Source organism: Chaetura pelagica, unplaced genomic scaffold, assembly GCF_000747805.2.
Source record: "Chaetura pelagica isolate M959 unplaced genomic scaffold, ChaPel_1.0 scaffold18, whole genome shotgun sequence".
Lineage (NCBI taxonomy): Eukaryota > Metazoa > Chordata > Aves > Apodiformes > Apodidae > Chaetura > Chaetura pelagica.
The window spans coordinates 2,574,649-2,591,720 of NW_009954310.1; the positions used below are offsets into that span (position 1 = coordinate 2,574,649).

Consider the following 17,072-nt stretch of genomic DNA (forward strand, 5'->3'; position numbering starts at 1 on the left):
CTCTTCATATGAAGTGCACTGAAAGTTTGGAGCTGACCTCAGTTTCACTGTGACAACCTGTGTTGTATGTGGCTTTTGGAAACTTCAGTTTGTATTGCTGTGCTTTTGTCTCTGGATAATAAAAGGGAGAGAGAATGTAGGGGTTCTGCAGAAGTGTATCCATTTAGTTCTTGCCCAATGTTTCAGTTAATGTTCTTTATAACTAATAAAAGTATCTAAATGCAAAAAATTCTGGGATGGTAATACAAGGTGTTATTTTGTTATTTTTGTTTTCCTAGAGCATGGTAGAATCAATAAAACACTGCATTGTGTTGCTACAGATTGCTAAAGTAAGTACACTATAAAGTATTTTGAATTTTAATTATACAGCATTAATCTGTGTGAAAACTATTGAACTCTGAAAGTGCCTTCTGTATGATCTAGTATATATACGTGAAAAAATTGGTATAAGTTGATTTATGCTGTTTCAATGAAGTTTCTGAAATACTGAGTTCCATTGCAGAGAGGTCTGTTACTATTTGTGGTAACAGTTGTGTTGATGAGAAAGCTTTTATTTTGAGAAAAACTTCTTTCCACAGAGTTTGCTGTTAGAAAAAATAAAAATTTCAACAAACATAAGGGTGACAGAATAGAAACTTAACAAAACTCTTATTTTTGTTTCATTTAAGGACGTAACTTAGAGAAATAGAAAAAAGGGAAAACTGTGATGTTAACCTAAACTAGATTGGCAAGGTTTTTAATAGACCTGAAGGTCATTATGTTGGATTTTCTTCAAGTACAAATTGTATTAGTTGATTTAGTTTAGTGAGATTAGGATTATTTTTTTAGTCAAGTCCTACTCTTGTGAGCCTTCATATACTGTCTTTGGGATATGTTAATTATGAGCTGCTGATTTATATCTTGTGACCAAAGTGCAGGAAGACAGTGTTTTCCAAAGAAATTGTTTAATGATATTTTCAGAATTTAAAGCTGAATTTAATCAAAACATGTTCTGGTTTACTCTGAAATTGGTGTAGGCTCTTCAATTATTTCTTTAGTCTAGATCAGCTTTTTTTTTGTTTAAACTTTCAATTGTAATACTGTTGCTTGTCTTCATTCTAGATACCAGATACGTTGTACAAAATTTTGAGGCCAGAGAAAATGGAAGTATTTAGAATTTTACAGGATCAGAAGTCATTCACTAAAAGGATCAGCACATAGTTTGTGCAATTCAAATTTTGTATCAGAAGCTTAAAAATTCTGAAGAAATGGTTTGTTAGTTCACAAGTCTATACAAAAGCAAAAGTATTTTGCAAGTAGTAACAAGCTAGAACAGTCTTTATTTAACATGCAGTGATATTAGAATCCTCCACTGTAATGATAGCAAGAAAATCTTGTCAAGTACCTAATAATTTGCTGTTATATAGTACTAGGTATGCTTAGATTTGCTCTAGTACAGTGAAACCAGCAGACTCTGTGTCATTCTCTGGGGATTTGGAGGAGTCAATTATAGATAGATCAGATGGCAGTATGCTCAATTTCTTACCCAGCTATATCTGACTTGCTGTATTAAGGTAGGTATTGGAGAAACTGTGTGCAACAAATTACCTGCTCATTTTTTGTTAATTACTATTAAATGGATTTAATAGTTGTTATTTTCACAGAGGTTTAAGTCCTGTGAAATTTGCTCTTTTTAAAAAGCTCTGCTGTGTGGTTAGCAAATCTGAAAGAGCAGAACTATAATCTGCTTTTCAGATACTTGATGAAAGCTGGTAGTAGGTGGCTGAGTTAGCTTTCTTGTTTCTGTTGAATATCAAATTCCATTTCTGCTATTGGGTAGGTTAATTGGGGGATAGACAGATACGACTGCTTATCTTGTGCTGACACTAGGCCTATTTTGTAGTTGGTTAGGTGGTTTGCTTACATTGGACAAAACTCAACTTGTAGTGGCAGTTGCTGTCATTTTTTATCAGGTTCAGTGCTTTACTGCTCCAAGTACCATATAAGTGTAAAGATAGGTTGAGTATGGGTCTCCCAAAGATGCTGACTTGCTTTCTGTTACACTCAATCACACCTTGAAGTCCTCCTTTCAGTACTAGTAAATATTAACCAGTGTAAATAGGTGGGTTTATCCATTGGGTGCTTTGGGTGGGGGGAGGTTTGGAAATAAATCATACATAACACCACCCCTGCCCCTCATTTTTACTCTACAGTACCTTGCTCATTAGGAGACAGACTTCACAATTACCTTCTGGTTGTTTGCATACCTAGAAAATTATAACAACTTCTCTGTATACTCAGAAAATCTTTCTGCTTCAAACACACAGCCTTTTATTGTTAGGATGATTTTGCTACATTGGGGGCAAACCTTGTCTTTTTGGTTGGTTTAGAGTTTTGTGTTTTTTAATTGTTTGTTAAGTTGAGCTGTGTTGTGGACTCTTAAAACAATCTGCCTTAGGACTTGGCTAAATTGTCATTGAACTTACTGGTAAATCAAGTGTGTAATCATACTACTTGTATCCAAGGCATTTTCAAAATAATGAAGTAAATACCAGCTAAATAGGAGTATAAGACATACAACAGTTATCAAAATAGACTATGTGGGATGGGTCAGAGGAGCATTTGGCTCATCTTGGCCCCTTTGTGTGTGTGACAGTTGAAGATGTCCAGTTTTGCTGATGTGTGTGTTGTAAAATATACGCAATGGTTTATCAGTGGGTTGCTAAATTGAAGTGTTACAAATCTGTATTGCATGTTTTGTAGCTTTTAACACTTAGATATTGAATATTGTTGCATCTTTGCCTTCCCTTCTTCACTCCATCATTTCTGGTCAGTCTTGCCTGCGTGGTTTTGTGGCACTTCTGCCTGCCTTACCTCATCAACACACCATGTTGCTGATTGTGCAATGCAGAGATAAGATAGCAAACACCAGTACAGATGCAGCATCTTTGCCTTCTGTTTCTCAGGTCTTAGAGATGGTAGCATAACATGGAAACCTTGTTTAAAAAAAAATTTTAAAAAGTCCAGTGTTACTCTTTCTTCTTCATTTTTAAGTTTGCAAGCCAATGGAACTCATTGCCATTATTGTCACTTCTGTCATGGAAAGCCTTGCTTGAGAAGTGTCAACTAGGAGACAGTAGATTTGAGCAGATGATTGCCAACCAAATAAGCTAAGAAGAATGTGTAAAGTGTCAAAGCATAAGTATGTGCCAGCTTTCTTAATACTGTTTACAGGTGTTTTGTTTTGTTTTTTCTCTTGTTCCTCTTAACTGTAACAACTGGAAATCTGGGGAAATACTCGGCAGGCAAGTCTGAAGTCTTACACTGCAGAAAGTTATGGATTGATATACTGGTAATATGAACTTGGCAGCAGGAGTGAGGGGATTTGGCTTAGTGTTCAGTGAAATGTGTACAGCTGCTGGTACAGCATTAAAGCTGTGCTAACTGTAGATTGACATTAAGTTTTCTCTTGCTAGTGTATTTTCCCCTGATGACAGTTTTATTCCATTCACTGCCTGCTCTTTCACATACATTTCTAGGCAAAAGACCTCTGCCCAAATTCTGGATGGTAAATAATGTAAAACCATTCTAAAATCTAGTGAAAACCAAAAAGCAAAGGTTAAAAACATTTAACTTGTAAGGGCACTTCTGCCTTTCAGAAGCAAGAAGTGCTTTTGAAAACTTGACCTGTGTGCAAATTGCAGTTCTTCAGGAACTGGGAACTTCTGGTTCTCATGGGCTCACTGGTGCTGCAGACCATGTTTTGGGGGCTCTTAGCCATTTGGGAAGAACCTGTGTTGTCAAGCATACTTGTATTCTGCAGTGGAGAAAGGGTATTTTTTAAATTTTTCAAACTTGTGTGGAAAGATCCTTGGAAAACTCTAATCTTCAGAGGTGCAGTGACTATGTATAGAATTGTTTCTTCTAAGTTTAGTTACTCTGTCACATGATGAGGAGCATTTTATGGCTGAAAACTTAAACATTCCTAGAGAAACTTGCTGTTCTCAACACAGAACTGATAAACCATACAAGATTGTTATGTTGATATTTTTAACATTTTTTCCTTAAGGATCAAAATAATGAGGAGAAGCACGCAGATGGACTTATAGTAAGTTTAAATCTAATCTTTATCTCCCTTTATTTCTGCAGAACATGTGAACAGAGACCTGAATTTCCACTCATTTTGCAACATACTTCTTCCTTTCTCTAATTTACTGCTTCAAATGTCTTGTTAAAATTACTGTTGAGTCATTAGCTTCTGAGGTTGTCTAACACCCTTGCCTTTAGAAAATAGTGATCAGCTTTCTACTGAGTAGTCTTAAATGGCAGTGTTGTGACTGAACACTTAGATAAAAATCTGCCATGTGAACAGATGAAAGGGAAATAGTTTTTTGTTCCCTCTGAAGTATCTTTATGTATGAAATTAATCAGCTATCTGTGTGCTTCAAATAGTGTCTTCTCTACAGTGCTGCTCGTTTGACCCTAAGTTGTTTAATGTCTGTTTAAGCAATGTTTCTTCTTTAATATAACTTACTCATTTTTAAAATATAATTTCTGTCATCTTTGTTTTCAGTCCCACATGACTTCTCTTTCCTCATTCTCTTTTTGTCACTTGAGTGCATTTCAGATACTTTTGACAGGAGATTGGTTTCAGTAAAACATAACTCTCATTTCCATTATATACAACTTGAACAATATGATTTTCTGGTAAGAACTTGGGAGTACAGATGCACAGACAGATCTTGGTTTCATGCTTCTTGTAAGAGGAACAATTACCCTGTGGAGAGTCACATAGTTCAGGTCTTAGTGTTATGGGACAGATTATGTTGTGTGCCCTAAAAAGAGTGGTTATGCAGCCACAGTAGCTATGCAAAACCATGGGCAGAGGTGATTTGAAAATTAGATCTGCAACTCAGAAATTTCATAAAGCTGTTATAATTTACTATGGTCTGAATTTGATTAGCCACTATTCTACTTATCTGTGTGCTGGCTTATAGCACGGGGGAGAGGGGGAAAACCAAACTATTTCTGTAAGAATATATAAACTGATCAGTGATTGTGAAACTTTGATGCTCTTGAGGTCAGTGTTAGCTTGGGCTAAAGGTCAGGATATAGACTTGGGCCAGAATATAATCAGTGTTTGATATTGTGGTGGGATGAGAACCTTGTTTCTGCATGGTTGTTTCAAAGTTGTTATTAAACCCAGAGTAGGGAATTTCAGGTCTGCCTTCATCTGTTTCTAAACCACAAAGGCATATCCCAAAATATCTAAAAAGAAACTTCACTTTGCTGTGTGGAGAATTGTTTAAGGATAAGGTTACAATCCTGCATACAAAGTCAAAGTTACTTGGGGTTGGTTTTTTTTTTCCTTTATCACACCAGTGTAGTGTATCATATATATTATTAGTTTCCCTCAAAAATAAGAGAGGTAGAAATAGCAATATCATCCTGTGTATCATAGGATTTTTAAGTTACGTAACTCTGCAAATGAGATCCTGATTTTAAACTGTGAAATATTTGGGGCAGGGACCTACTTGTGTTGCATGAGCAGTAGCACAGAGCAGTTGAATTGATGTGTAAGGGACATGGATTTATGCTGGAATACAGTGGATTAATAGTATATGTGCTGGATTATTTCTTTGTATGCTACTTAGTAACACCAACAAACATGTAAAATGTAAAAAATTTAGAAAGCAAATTTTATGTCTTTTTAAAAAAACTAGTTAAAAAACCAACCAGGGAGCAATAACTTTGTTTTCAATTAAATCAATTGTGCACTATTAAAAAAAATCTTCACTAACTTAAAATGTAGGATAAAGTTCAGAGTAACAGTTAACCAGGAAAGGAAGGAATGAAGGAAGAAGTCTTCCTTTAGTAGGATAATGTGAGGAAGAAAGTTAAAATGACCCTGTTTCCCTCTGTCTGCATGCAAATAGAAAATAATGGACTAAAGCAATGGAAGAGCAGTTGGATACTCTCCTCTTTTTCTAATATTTTAAATACTGATCTAAAAAGGGGACAGGAATACACATACTGTTTAATTTAAAGCTTATCTAGCTTTTTTAAAAACAGGTGTTTTTTTTAAATGTAGAGCTTTGTCCTGTATGACCTTCCTGTGCTTGATATTCTTCAACAGAAGCACGATAGCTTAATTTCCTAGCAAATTGAGGCAAAGACTTTCACAGTTCTGACATAGATAAATGGTTTTAAATTGCAACATGTTTCATGTGCCTTTTTTCCAAAAAAGTTGATCCCAACAACCCAGAATAACATAGAACTACTGGTTGTTGAATGTAAATGTGTATAACAAGCAGTGCTTAGATGATAACAAAATTACAGGCCAGTGAAGCAAGGCAAAATCATGCTAGTTTGGTTTAAAAAACATTGCACTTTAGATTTCCAAGAGGCTTGTTGTAGAAAAGCCAAGAACATATCCTGAAGTCAGTGACTTTTGTGAGTGTCAAGTTGAATTGGTGCTTTGTTTTCAAAGTGCCTACATTCATAAGTAAATTGAAATGTCCTCTACTGGGTATACCCTGAAAACTGTCAGCTTGCATTGCAAAGAGTTTTGGCTACAAAATCACTTCATGGCTGTAAGCATGCTTGATGATTCTTGTTCTAATTTATGGGTTGATTTACTATGGCCTTGGCCTGGGAAAAAGAAAATTAGAAATGAAAATGATTGAAAGAATACAGCTTATCTATCCTGATTTTTGTCAGATAATTTTCATCTAACTTTCCACTCTTTGCATGCACTATCTAGTAATGGACATTGGAAGGAATACCAGAAGCTAGAACTTGAAATTAGAGTTCTTCACAGGGCAATTCAAATCTGGAGCAAATTCAGTGTAGTGGAAAATCTATGTAAAGAATTAAAGTGTGACTGCTTTGAAAGTATTCCTCATGTCCTCAACTGTCAATTTGTGTTTTACTTTCTCTCTCAGGAATTTACTGTCTTGCGTTTGGGCATTTCTTGTGCTTGCCATGTTCTTGATACCAATGCTTTGTTTATTTTTAATTTTTAATTAAGAAAAAAATGTGCTTTTCTTTCTTCTGTCTCAGAGCACTATCAACCCAGTTGACGCAGTGTACCAGCCCAGCCCTTTGGAGCAGTCAGGGATCAGCACGATGCCTTCCCAAGCGGTTCTACCTCCAGGTATGGTGTGCAGAAAACGAACCTCAGGACAAACATTAATGAGCAGAGCAGGATGGAGCTGCAGTCTAGATGGAGGGGCTGCCTAAAGGTGGGGATCTGCTGTGTCACAGGCAGCACAGCTGCATGTTGCACTTAGAGGTGCACGTTCACCACAGGGGTGCAAAGGAAGGGAGAGGAGCAGGAGCTTCCTCAGCCATCAGGTAAATCTGCCTCTAGTTCAGTGGATAAGCTGATACATTTTATACTAGCTTACATTTCTAATATACTTTCTTAAAATAGATGAAACTGTGGTTTTTCAGAAAAGTTAGTGCTTTCTAGCTAAATCTGTGCAATTATTTTAAATGCCATCTTTGCTTAATAATAACAAAGAGCTGGAATAATGATGATGGAAACATGTTTTTCTGTCTGAATGGCTTTGATAGAAAAGAATTTCGTTTTTGAAGGTGAGGTGAAATAATGTGGAATCCCCTTCCCAACAAAAGTATAATTCTCATATTTAAATGTGACTTTTGGGTTTTAACATATCAAAATATCTCTTAGAACCTGCTCAGTTGTGCAAGTCAGAGCAAAGACCCTCATCTTTGCCAGTGGGACCTGTAGTAGCTTCACTTGGAAATCAAACTCCAACACCAAATAGTACAGGTACAGTTGTGTGTAACAGTCTCATTGAAGTACAAGAACAAACCCATAATATATATAGTCTGTAACCTGAAGTAATTAACTATTAAGATAACATTGTATTGTCTTGTGCATGTTGCTTTTAATCAATGTTTAATCAATAATTTCTGATTTTGTATGTTGTCATACCTTTGTATTGGTCTGCACTGGTTTGAACAATGTTACTCAAAAGTTAGAAGTGGTGGATTTAAAATTATTTGTTGCCTTTTTTTATTACATCTGTAATTTTTACTATCTACAGGAAGTGGGCAGTCAGCACCTAGCAGTAGTCTCACCTCTCCAAGCCATGTCAACCTGTCTCCAAACACAGTCCCAGATTTTTCTTATTCAAGCAGTGAGGATGAATTCTATGATGCTGATGAATTCTACCAGAGCAGCTCTTCCCCAAAGCGGTGTATGGAGTAAGTAACTGCAAGTTTGCAGTGTGTGCTGAGTACAGTTTTTGTCTACAAGGGCATGGGTTGTTTGCTGGGAAGATATTTAAGCTAAATGAGGGAATAAGCTACGTTTGCTTTAAAGAAAAAACAAAACAGGGGGAGGCAAGAAAGCCACTCAGTGTAACAGAATGAGATTACCCCTTCCCCCAGTGCAGTTGTCTGTGAGGGATGCTGTTTCTTCCTCTTCTTCCCATTCCATCAGGTAGATGTGTTGACAAAACCAAACTTGGGAAGCTCCCAGCACATTTAAATCTGAGACCATGGTGTATTTCACAGGCATTTTTTGCAGTTTTTGGTACATGGCCCACTCCCTTTCATATTTACTAAAATTTTTAATATTTTTTTTTCAGTTGACTGCCTTTCCACAGAATGTCTGTTTAATCTATGTTATGAATCAGGAAATTAAGTTTAAAATCTGTCACACACTAGCTCAAAGCAGAATTAATTATTCATCTGTTTTGATGTCTTCAGGTGTTCTCTCAGACTGCAGGCCTTCCCATTTGTTGAGCTACAGTCTGAGTTCTCTGTGCAGTCATATGCAGCTCATGCATTAATATCTGTCAGTAAACTCTCCAGGGAATTGATGTCTATGTATATCAAATTATAATAATTTGTTCATTGTGAATTGTGGGAATTTATTACTCTCCTTTAGTTCCTCAGAGTCTGCTGCAGTCCTGACTCGGAGCAGTACAGGGAGCAGTCTGAAACGTCCAGATACCACAGAGTCCCTCAATTCTTCCCTGTCTAATGGCACAAATGATGCTGGTAAGAGGACTCTGTGAACTTGATTGTTGATCTGTGTGTAAACTGTGTCACTCCATCTTTGGCTGTTTATACGTGATGAGGTACTTAGGGAAAATGGTTTATTTTTCTTTAGTCATGGAGCATTGTTGCACTGTAGAATTTAAAAACTGTTACAAATAAGACCTTTTTGACAGCTAATATACATGCTAATTAAATGCAGTCTGTCTTTGAAGGTTTAGAGAAAAATAAAAGCAATTTGGTCTTTCTAGATCTGTTTGATCCCCCTGATGATCGAGAGGATGATGGGGAAGGAGAATCAGTGGAAGAACATAAGAGTGTTATTATGCATCTGTTGTCACAAGTTAGATTAGGAATGGATCTAACAAAGGTAAACTTAATGAGTTTTCTTGGGGGAGGGAGGGGAGGAGTAAAGCCTGAATTCTGTGCAAATCAGTTCACTGTTAAACTAGTAGTTCAACTCTGTTTGTTCCAAGAGCTAGTTAAGCTATAACCTCTCTAACGTGGTGGTTTTTTAATTGGAGTTCTTACTGGGAGGGGAAAAATGAAAGCAGAATAAATATATCTAACTGCTAAAATCTGTTTGGGCAAAGAGTTTGCTATGGAAAGTAGCTGTCCTATTTGAACCTGATCCTCAGAGTGTCTAGAGTGTCTGTACAGCTGGAATAAGAGGAATGCTGCGGGAATATTTCTCTATGTAGTAGTAATGTTCTTTAGCTTCCTACAACAAAGCTTTACAAGATCCTAGTGTATGGTGACATTCAGTAAGAGATGGATAAAATAAATGGGGGAATTAAGCACACTGTGAAATACTTGGCTTAATCGGGATCTTCTTGAGTAACTTCCTTTAAAATGCTCTGTGTAGGACTGCCAAGTACAGAGTTTTTTCTGATTATGATTCATGTTGGAGTCTGTCTTAAGGTTGAATGAACAGCATTCTGAAGGCAATGATCTTTCTAGGCAGCTTGGTTAAATTTAAACAAGTAATTCCAGATTGAGAAAGAACAGGAGAGATTAATCCTATTATTAGTTTCTTTAAGTGGATGACTTCAACTGTCCAGTCTGGAACTCATGAGAGATAATAGAAAGATAAACCTAAAACTTTTCTGGGGAAATGCCCTGCAGCTCATGAGTAGACTATGGAAAGCTCCTGGCAGTTCTGAGTAGGAATTGATGCAAAATGGGTTTGGGGAACTCCTGGAATACTTGATCTCAAGTTCAGCTGCCAGTAAGCATCATGAGCATGCATCTTGTCTGGATCACTTTGAAGTCAACAACAGCCATCAACACTGCTTTCAACAGTGGTCTGCACCACACTGAAGCAGGCAGGATCCACCAGAAGGGCACCTGCAAATGCTGTTGGGGAAGAAAAGTAATAGGGAAAAGATTAACCTTCAAAAAGAGGAACATCAGAGGATGTAACTACATGGAAGGAGATTTCTGACTATTAAGTGAAAATTGCTAGTGTTACTGTAATTAAGAACAGGTTCTGGTAAGCTCAGCTGTGTAGTTGGATATGCTCTAAGCAGGACTAGAATATACACCAGACAAGAGCCAGCTCACCTTACACCTTTGGCTTTTAGAAGATGGCAACTGGCTTTCACATGTCAGGACTCATTGGCAAGAACACCACCAGCTTAGACAGATGGAGCCTTCTGTGCTTTGCTTGTGGTTTTCAGTTAGTTTGTAGGGTGCTTTTGTGCAGGATGGTAAAGTATCTTGATTTGTAAGAGTTGTTTTGCTTCACCCAGGTGGTTCTTCCAACTTTTATCCTTGAAAGAAGATCCCTGTTGGAAATGTATGCTGACTTTTTTGCACATCCGGACTTATTTGTCAGGTACTTAGTTTTTCAAATAGAAAATTAATGGTTCTGATATTGTTTGTGGTCCATATGGGCTGTCACATGTAAGTTGGTAGTTTTTGAAGAATATTACTTGGGGTTTGATCTAAACTTGAAAAATAGTCAAAGTAGTTGGACTTCCAGTTGTAAAACAGCCAAACATTCAGAAAGCTTTCCTGTATTTGCAATACCTGCTTGTATTTAATTGTGTCTGTCTTTCTCTCTCTTTTGGCCCATGTAGCATTAGTGACCAGAAGGATCCAAAAGAACGAATGGTTCAGGTGGTTAAGTGGTACCTCTCAGCTTTTCATGCAGGAAGAAAAGGGTCAGTTGCTAAAAAGCCTTACAATCCCATTCTGGGTGAGATCTTCCGATGCCACTGGGTGTTGCCAGGCACTGAAGGTGAAGACGATACGGTCAGTTTCTTGTGGTGGGATTTTTTTGGTGCCTAGAATGCACACAAGTTATTCCCAAAGCTTTATTAAATTACTGACTGAATTGACTTACACTATCTTTAAATAGTGAAATTAACAAACTAAGGCCATTTCTTAACTGATCCCCTTCTACCCTTTTTCTTTAAAATATCTTGCCTAAACAAAAATGGATCTGTTGGGTTTTTGAAGAACTATTTGACATGTTCTTTCTCCTGAGTGGTTTTGTAGCACTGAGTGTGAATTCCTTTCTTCCAAAGTTCTGATTTATTTTTAATACTAATTTCTCTAAACCCTTGTATTTTTAAGTGAAGTTTCTTTCCCTCACAGCATAGAAAGCAGTGCAGTTTCTCCATTATATTCTTCTAAAATCTTTTTGTAGACTTCTCAAATTTGGATTCTGAGCTTGGATAATATTTTAGTTGTACATCTGGGTCTGGCCACTACTCTTCCTTTTGTCCTTCACTGGAGTATGTCTGATGAAGCGAAGGACACAGTAACAGCAGTGCGACTCTTGTGATCTGAAATCATTGACCAGTGTAGGAGCTTTCTCCTGTTCGCCCAAATTTCAGTGAGACTGAGGATTAACCAGACTTATGTGACCCACTGTGACCCACAGTTGACGCAGTGCCCCCCTGGTTTTAGAGGAAAGCTCTAGCACTTGCAGTACAGCCTGGTGGGGTTCTTTTTGGAATTGTCTTTTTCTTTAATACCTCATTTAGGCTTCTCACATTGTCAAGCTGCAAATGATGATGTGGGAAGTGCTGTTGTGAGATACTTGCTGTAGCCTCAGTCTAGTGTATCTAAACGTGATCATTTAGATGTCAATCAGGAATTTTTCCCATTTAATTTGCATCTCCTCCCTCCCTCATTTGTTTGCTGAAATATTTCTCTTTGTTTCTGAGGTGAATGGACTCCCATATTTGCTGGGCTAAAGACAATATTGTATGTGTGCTTCCATATTGCTTCTAATCATGAATGACCTTTTTCATGATTTGCCACAGGAACTGAATGATTCATGTTTTTGTGATATATATATATAAAAATATAAAACCTATATATAAATATAAAATCTTGTCACTGCTAATATGCACATCAGACTTTCTCAAATGCAATGAAAACTCTGTCAGCTATTTCTTAATTAGTTAATAAGAAATTAAGTGAATTTAAGTATTACTTTGGAATTGGGTTTATACATGACAGTTTAACTGTTGCATTTGGGGGTATCTCCCCAGATACATTCATACTTAGAAGAGCAAAAGCTGCATGTTCTTTAGAAAGCAGGAATAGGGGGCTTTCCCCATGAAATTATCAAACTGACAGTTATGTTTAAATGGCTGCAATACATTTTTAGAAGCTTTTACACATGGAAGCACCTTCTCTTGGAAGCACCCAGTGTTTTCCAAACACTGTAAGTGATGGGAACCCTTTCTCTTGTCACACAGGAGACAGTTTCAGAAGGACCAGTTCCTTGGGTCAGCAAAAGCAATGTAACGTTCGTGGCAGAGCAGGTCTCCCATCATCCTCCAAGTAAGTTGACAATAACTTGGCTTATAGAGGTGGCACCTGGAAAGGAGTGACAGTAAAGCCAGCTCTTGGTTTACATCTTGGATTTAGTACTTCTCTCCAAACTTGAAAGCTGAAGGTTTATCTCTAGAAACTGTTTTTGTGAGAAACAAATTGCAAACTCTGTTGCCACATGAGCAGGAGGCACTTTGAGGTATTTCCTGATGAAGGAATTGGGAAACAATAGTCTAAGTGTCTCGTGCTGCTCTTTCTAACACCTTTTTCCTCAGTTTCAGCATTTTATGCCGAGTGTTTTAGCAAGAGGATACAGTTCAACGCTCACATATGGACCAAGTCCAAATTCTTAGGAATGTCTATTGGGGTTCACAACATAGGGCAAGGTATGTGTTGTATGAACTTAACAGGACAAGATAGATTTACATTCTGCAACTTGCTTTTTTGGTAGAAAATATTTAAAGTCACCCTATTCAACATAAGGAATGTTTGAATTTATGTAATTTGAGCTTATGTATCTAGGAGGTGGTGATTCCTTCTGCATACTTCATGTGCTGAAATAATTTAGGGCCCAGTTGTTCACATAAATACAACTCTCCCTGCCTTCTCTAGAAGCTGAATGTACTCAGCAACTAAATACAGCTTTTCACCTGTCCTTTTTATAGTGTTTGTTTGTAGTGAAAGTCTTGTAGAGGTTTTGCTGGATGTCTTTTCAATCTGTTTTTCTTTGATAGGGTGTGTCTCATGCCTAGATCAGGATGAACACTACATCTTGACCTTTCCTAATGGTTATGGAAGGCAAGTAAATGCTCTGTTTGGCATTTTTTGTTTTAATGCCTTGTAATATTTAATGCTTAATATTAAAGGTTAAAAGGTTATAAATCTACACATGTATTCATAATTGCAGGTCTATTCTCACTGTGCCATGGATAGAACTGGGTGGAGAATGCAGTATAAATTGCTCCAAGACGGGCTATAATGCTTCCATTGTCTTCCACACAAAACCATTTTATGGAGGAAAGAAGCACAGAGTTACAGCTGAAATCTTGTAAGCAGGTTTCTTCAGTTAATCTCTCTTTCTCTCCTGAAATGCTGACAGTGTTTTTTCAACACAATCATGAGTGTAAAATACTGGAGCAGCTACACCCGATAACTCAGCTTATGATTACCTGTCACAGGATGCCATTTGATAGCCAGGATTTGTGAGAGGGAACCAGCATAGGACTGCTCTAAAACATGCCCAGATGTTGGCCAAAAGGAATTTCAATTTTCACTCCTGAATCATCCAAAATTTCTTAATTGTTTTTCCTAAAAATACAGAAGCAAGCCTTGTATTGCTGCTCTTTATACCATGTCATTAAAGCCCTGCTGCACTTTGACAGATGTATTTATACCAGTGATTTGGTGGATTTTGGTTAGACCCTGTGCACATGCCCAGAGCAGAGAATTCTGTGGAGATTCTGATCTTGTTTGGAGATCTGCTGTAATGTCAGGAAGTGATAACTGACAAAAGAAGGATCCATAACTTGGTTTTAAATCACATCTTGACACCTACTGATAGACCTTACTTGTGAATTAGTTTGTTTCCCAGTAGTCTGGGAAAGAAGCTTTGAGTTTGTTAAATCTTTTTAAGCTTAAACTTAACCACTCTTAAATCTGTTTTGAAAGCCTGTAAGTAGTTTCCTAAACTCTAAATGCAGATATAGTCCTAAGGCAAGACCTGGCTTATCATGGAACCTTCTTTGTAAGGTTTATCCTTCTCACATGTAACAGAACTTTTTTGTGTTGGTGATTGTTTTCAGAGCTGACATAAAAACCACTGTACAGCAACTAGGGTGAAGTTTTGATCCTTTAGGGCCTTTCAGTTACCATAATACAACATAGAAGTGTCTGTTTCTTTCTGTTTAGTTCTCCCAACGACAAGAAGCCTTTTTGCTCAATTGAAGGAGAATGGAATGGTGTCATGTATGCAAAATACACAACAGGGGTAAAGCAGCTTTTCTCTTTGGGGTTTTTGGTTGGTTATAAGAACAAAACAAAAACGGTAACAAACAAAACAAACATTAATAACTGGGAACTTGTATGAAGTTGCCCAGATCACAAAAGCACAGAACTTGGGATAAAAGTCCTGAATTTGTTAATTTTTTCTTTAAGATAATGTGATTTCTATCACAAGAACCAAATCTAAAGAATGTTTTTTCATGTATTTTCTAACAAACAGTGTAGTAGAATGTGAAGGTATATTAAGTCTTTTAAGGTAAAGAATTGTTTTTACTTATTTCATCTCTCTTTCTAGGAGAATGCTGTCTTTATAGATACCAAGAAAATGCCTATAATTAAGAAGAAGGTAAGGAAATTGGAGGACCAAGAAGACTTTGAGTCTCGCAGGTAAGAACTTTCGTTAAATGGGCTATTTAAAACCTTTTGTTGTTGTTGTTAGACCCAGGTTTGCAGCACAGTCTGACTAATGGTATATTTAGCCATTCACTGCATGGAGGAACTGTTCTCATTAGCCTGTGCTGCAGAACCTGTAGTCCTTGGTCACATCCTCATCAAGACTAAATGTTGAGGGAAGTCCAGAGGAGTCCATCACATCTTCCTACTCCCAGCAGCAGACGGTGCAGCTGTGGTTTAATGTATATTGGGGTTTTTCTGCCTTTTTGACCTACCTTAATTCACACCAATTAATTGATGACTAATAGTCAGTAATATGTTTCTAAAACCTTGTAGCACTTTGCTTCTCTAAAGCAGTCTCCATTCAATTTCTTTTCTAAGCTTATGGAAAGATGTGACCTACAACTTAAAAATCAGAGACATCGAGGCAGCCACGGCTGCGAAACACGCGCTGGAGGAGAGACAAAGGGCTGAAGCCAGAGCCAGAAAGGAGAACGAGACCTCATGGGAAACAAGGGTGAGCTGGACTGGAACAGTGCAAATGCCCTCTAATCTGCAGCAGTTGTTGCTTTCCAGCTGAGTCATAAAAAGCTGACATCCGATGCTTCCCTTTGTTGCAGTTATTCCATGAAGATGGAGAATGCTGGGTGTATGATGAGCCGCTACTGAAACGACTTGCTGCCAGTAAACATTAAGTGGATATGAAACCAGAAACCATTCAGGCCTTGGTTTAGCTGAGTTTACTTCTGGTACCAAGAGAGTCATCAGTTATCACGTACGTACCGTTTGGAGAGCCTGCCCCTCCACCTGCAGTGGTTCCTATCTCAGGGATACTGGACTTACTGATGCAGAGAAGCAATTAACTGAAACAAGCAGCATCTTGGCTGTGCAGTGACTGAGGCTGGCCTGGCTGTGCTGGCAGTGCATGCAGGCTTCGTGGGCAGGGTGCTGGGGCCCTGCCACTGGTGCTTCTCAAGCACCGGAGAACCTGGGCCCCAAAGCAGATACACTTCCTATAACCACTGTGAAGGCCATGGCATTGGTATCAGTTGAATAATATTCCTGGGTTCCTAGGTTTGTGTACAAAACACAAAACGAAATGCAAGAAGTCATTTAAATCTAGCTAATGTTTGCAATGTGTAAATATGATTCCTTTGATGGGACAGTTTGTTAGAAAAATGCTACATATGTTATCTTCCACCTGTATGATAATCAAGTCTTTTGGCATTTCAGTGTCTTGCCCAAAATAACTTTGTTATTTTGAGATTTAAATGTAACCATAGATAATTCTACTCAGTGCATCTTAAAGCTTCATAAAATAGATTTTTCAAACTTCTCATGGACTTTTTATTTATTTCATAATAAACCTTTGCAGCAAGACTTTCTCCAGCTGAGTGATGATCAATTGTTTTATGTGAAATGCATTACTATTTTTTTTTTCCAACTGAAATCCTTGCAGCTCAACCTACTTCTTAAAAAAGGAGCAGAACTTGCAGCAGACACAGTAGCATTTTCCTGGACTCCACATCCAGCCCTGACTCTCTTATGAACACACCAAAGTCTTAGCATTTCTGTGCATTTGCTTGAAGTTGAATAATGGTCAGGTAAGTATATGTAGCAATCAATCTGTTTTTCTTTCCACAGTTAAAGCCAGCTTTTATTTCATTTCATCTCATCTCAATTCTGTCTATGTTGTGCATACAGGAAAAAAAAAAAAAGAAAGCACAGTGAGATTAGGCTTTTCCCCCTCTGTAGCTCCTCCAGGAGACCTGCAGAATGCTTTCTTGGAGGAGCTGGATCTGCTAGTGAACAAATGCCCAGGATGGCAGGATTGGTGCACAAGAGAGCCTGAACAAACAGGTGGAGAACGTGTC

General features: G+C 37.7%; 1 protein-coding gene across 2 annotated transcripts in view; it reads left to right on the forward strand.

Annotated features, from left to right (window-relative positions):
- OSBPL9 (oxysterol binding protein-like 9) overlaps positions 1-16,061 on the forward strand; it is a 47,355-nt gene extending 31,294 nt beyond the window's left edge. Inside the window, exons 7-23 of one of the 2 annotated variants that reach the window (XM_010004016.1) lie at positions 279-329; positions 4,049-4,087; positions 7,042-7,135; positions 7,676-7,777; positions 8,055-8,214; positions 8,903-9,015; positions 9,264-9,382; positions 10,764-10,849; positions 11,094-11,268; positions 12,729-12,813; positions 13,080-13,190; positions 13,539-13,602; positions 13,712-13,852; positions 14,713-14,791; positions 15,101-15,192; positions 15,580-15,715; positions 15,819-16,061. In XM_010004016.1, coding sequence (XP_010002318.1) covers positions 279-329; positions 4,049-4,087; positions 7,042-7,135; positions 7,676-7,777; positions 8,055-8,214; positions 8,903-9,015; positions 9,264-9,382; positions 10,764-10,849; positions 11,094-11,268; positions 12,729-12,813; positions 13,080-13,190; positions 13,539-13,602; positions 13,712-13,852; positions 14,713-14,791; positions 15,101-15,192; positions 15,580-15,715; positions 15,819-15,893 — 1,722 coding nt within the window. In that variant the 3' untranslated portion in view covers positions 15,894-16,061. The remainder of the gene's footprint in view (positions 1-278; positions 330-4,048; positions 4,088-7,041; positions 7,136-7,675; positions 7,778-8,054; positions 8,215-8,902; positions 9,016-9,263; positions 9,383-10,763; positions 10,850-11,093; positions 11,269-12,728; positions 12,814-13,079; positions 13,191-13,538; positions 13,603-13,711; positions 13,853-14,712; positions 14,792-15,100; positions 15,193-15,579; positions 15,716-15,818) is intronic. The other variant, XM_010004017.1, reaches the window with a different exon arrangement.
- Positions 16,062-17,072: the final 1,011 nt, after the last annotated feature.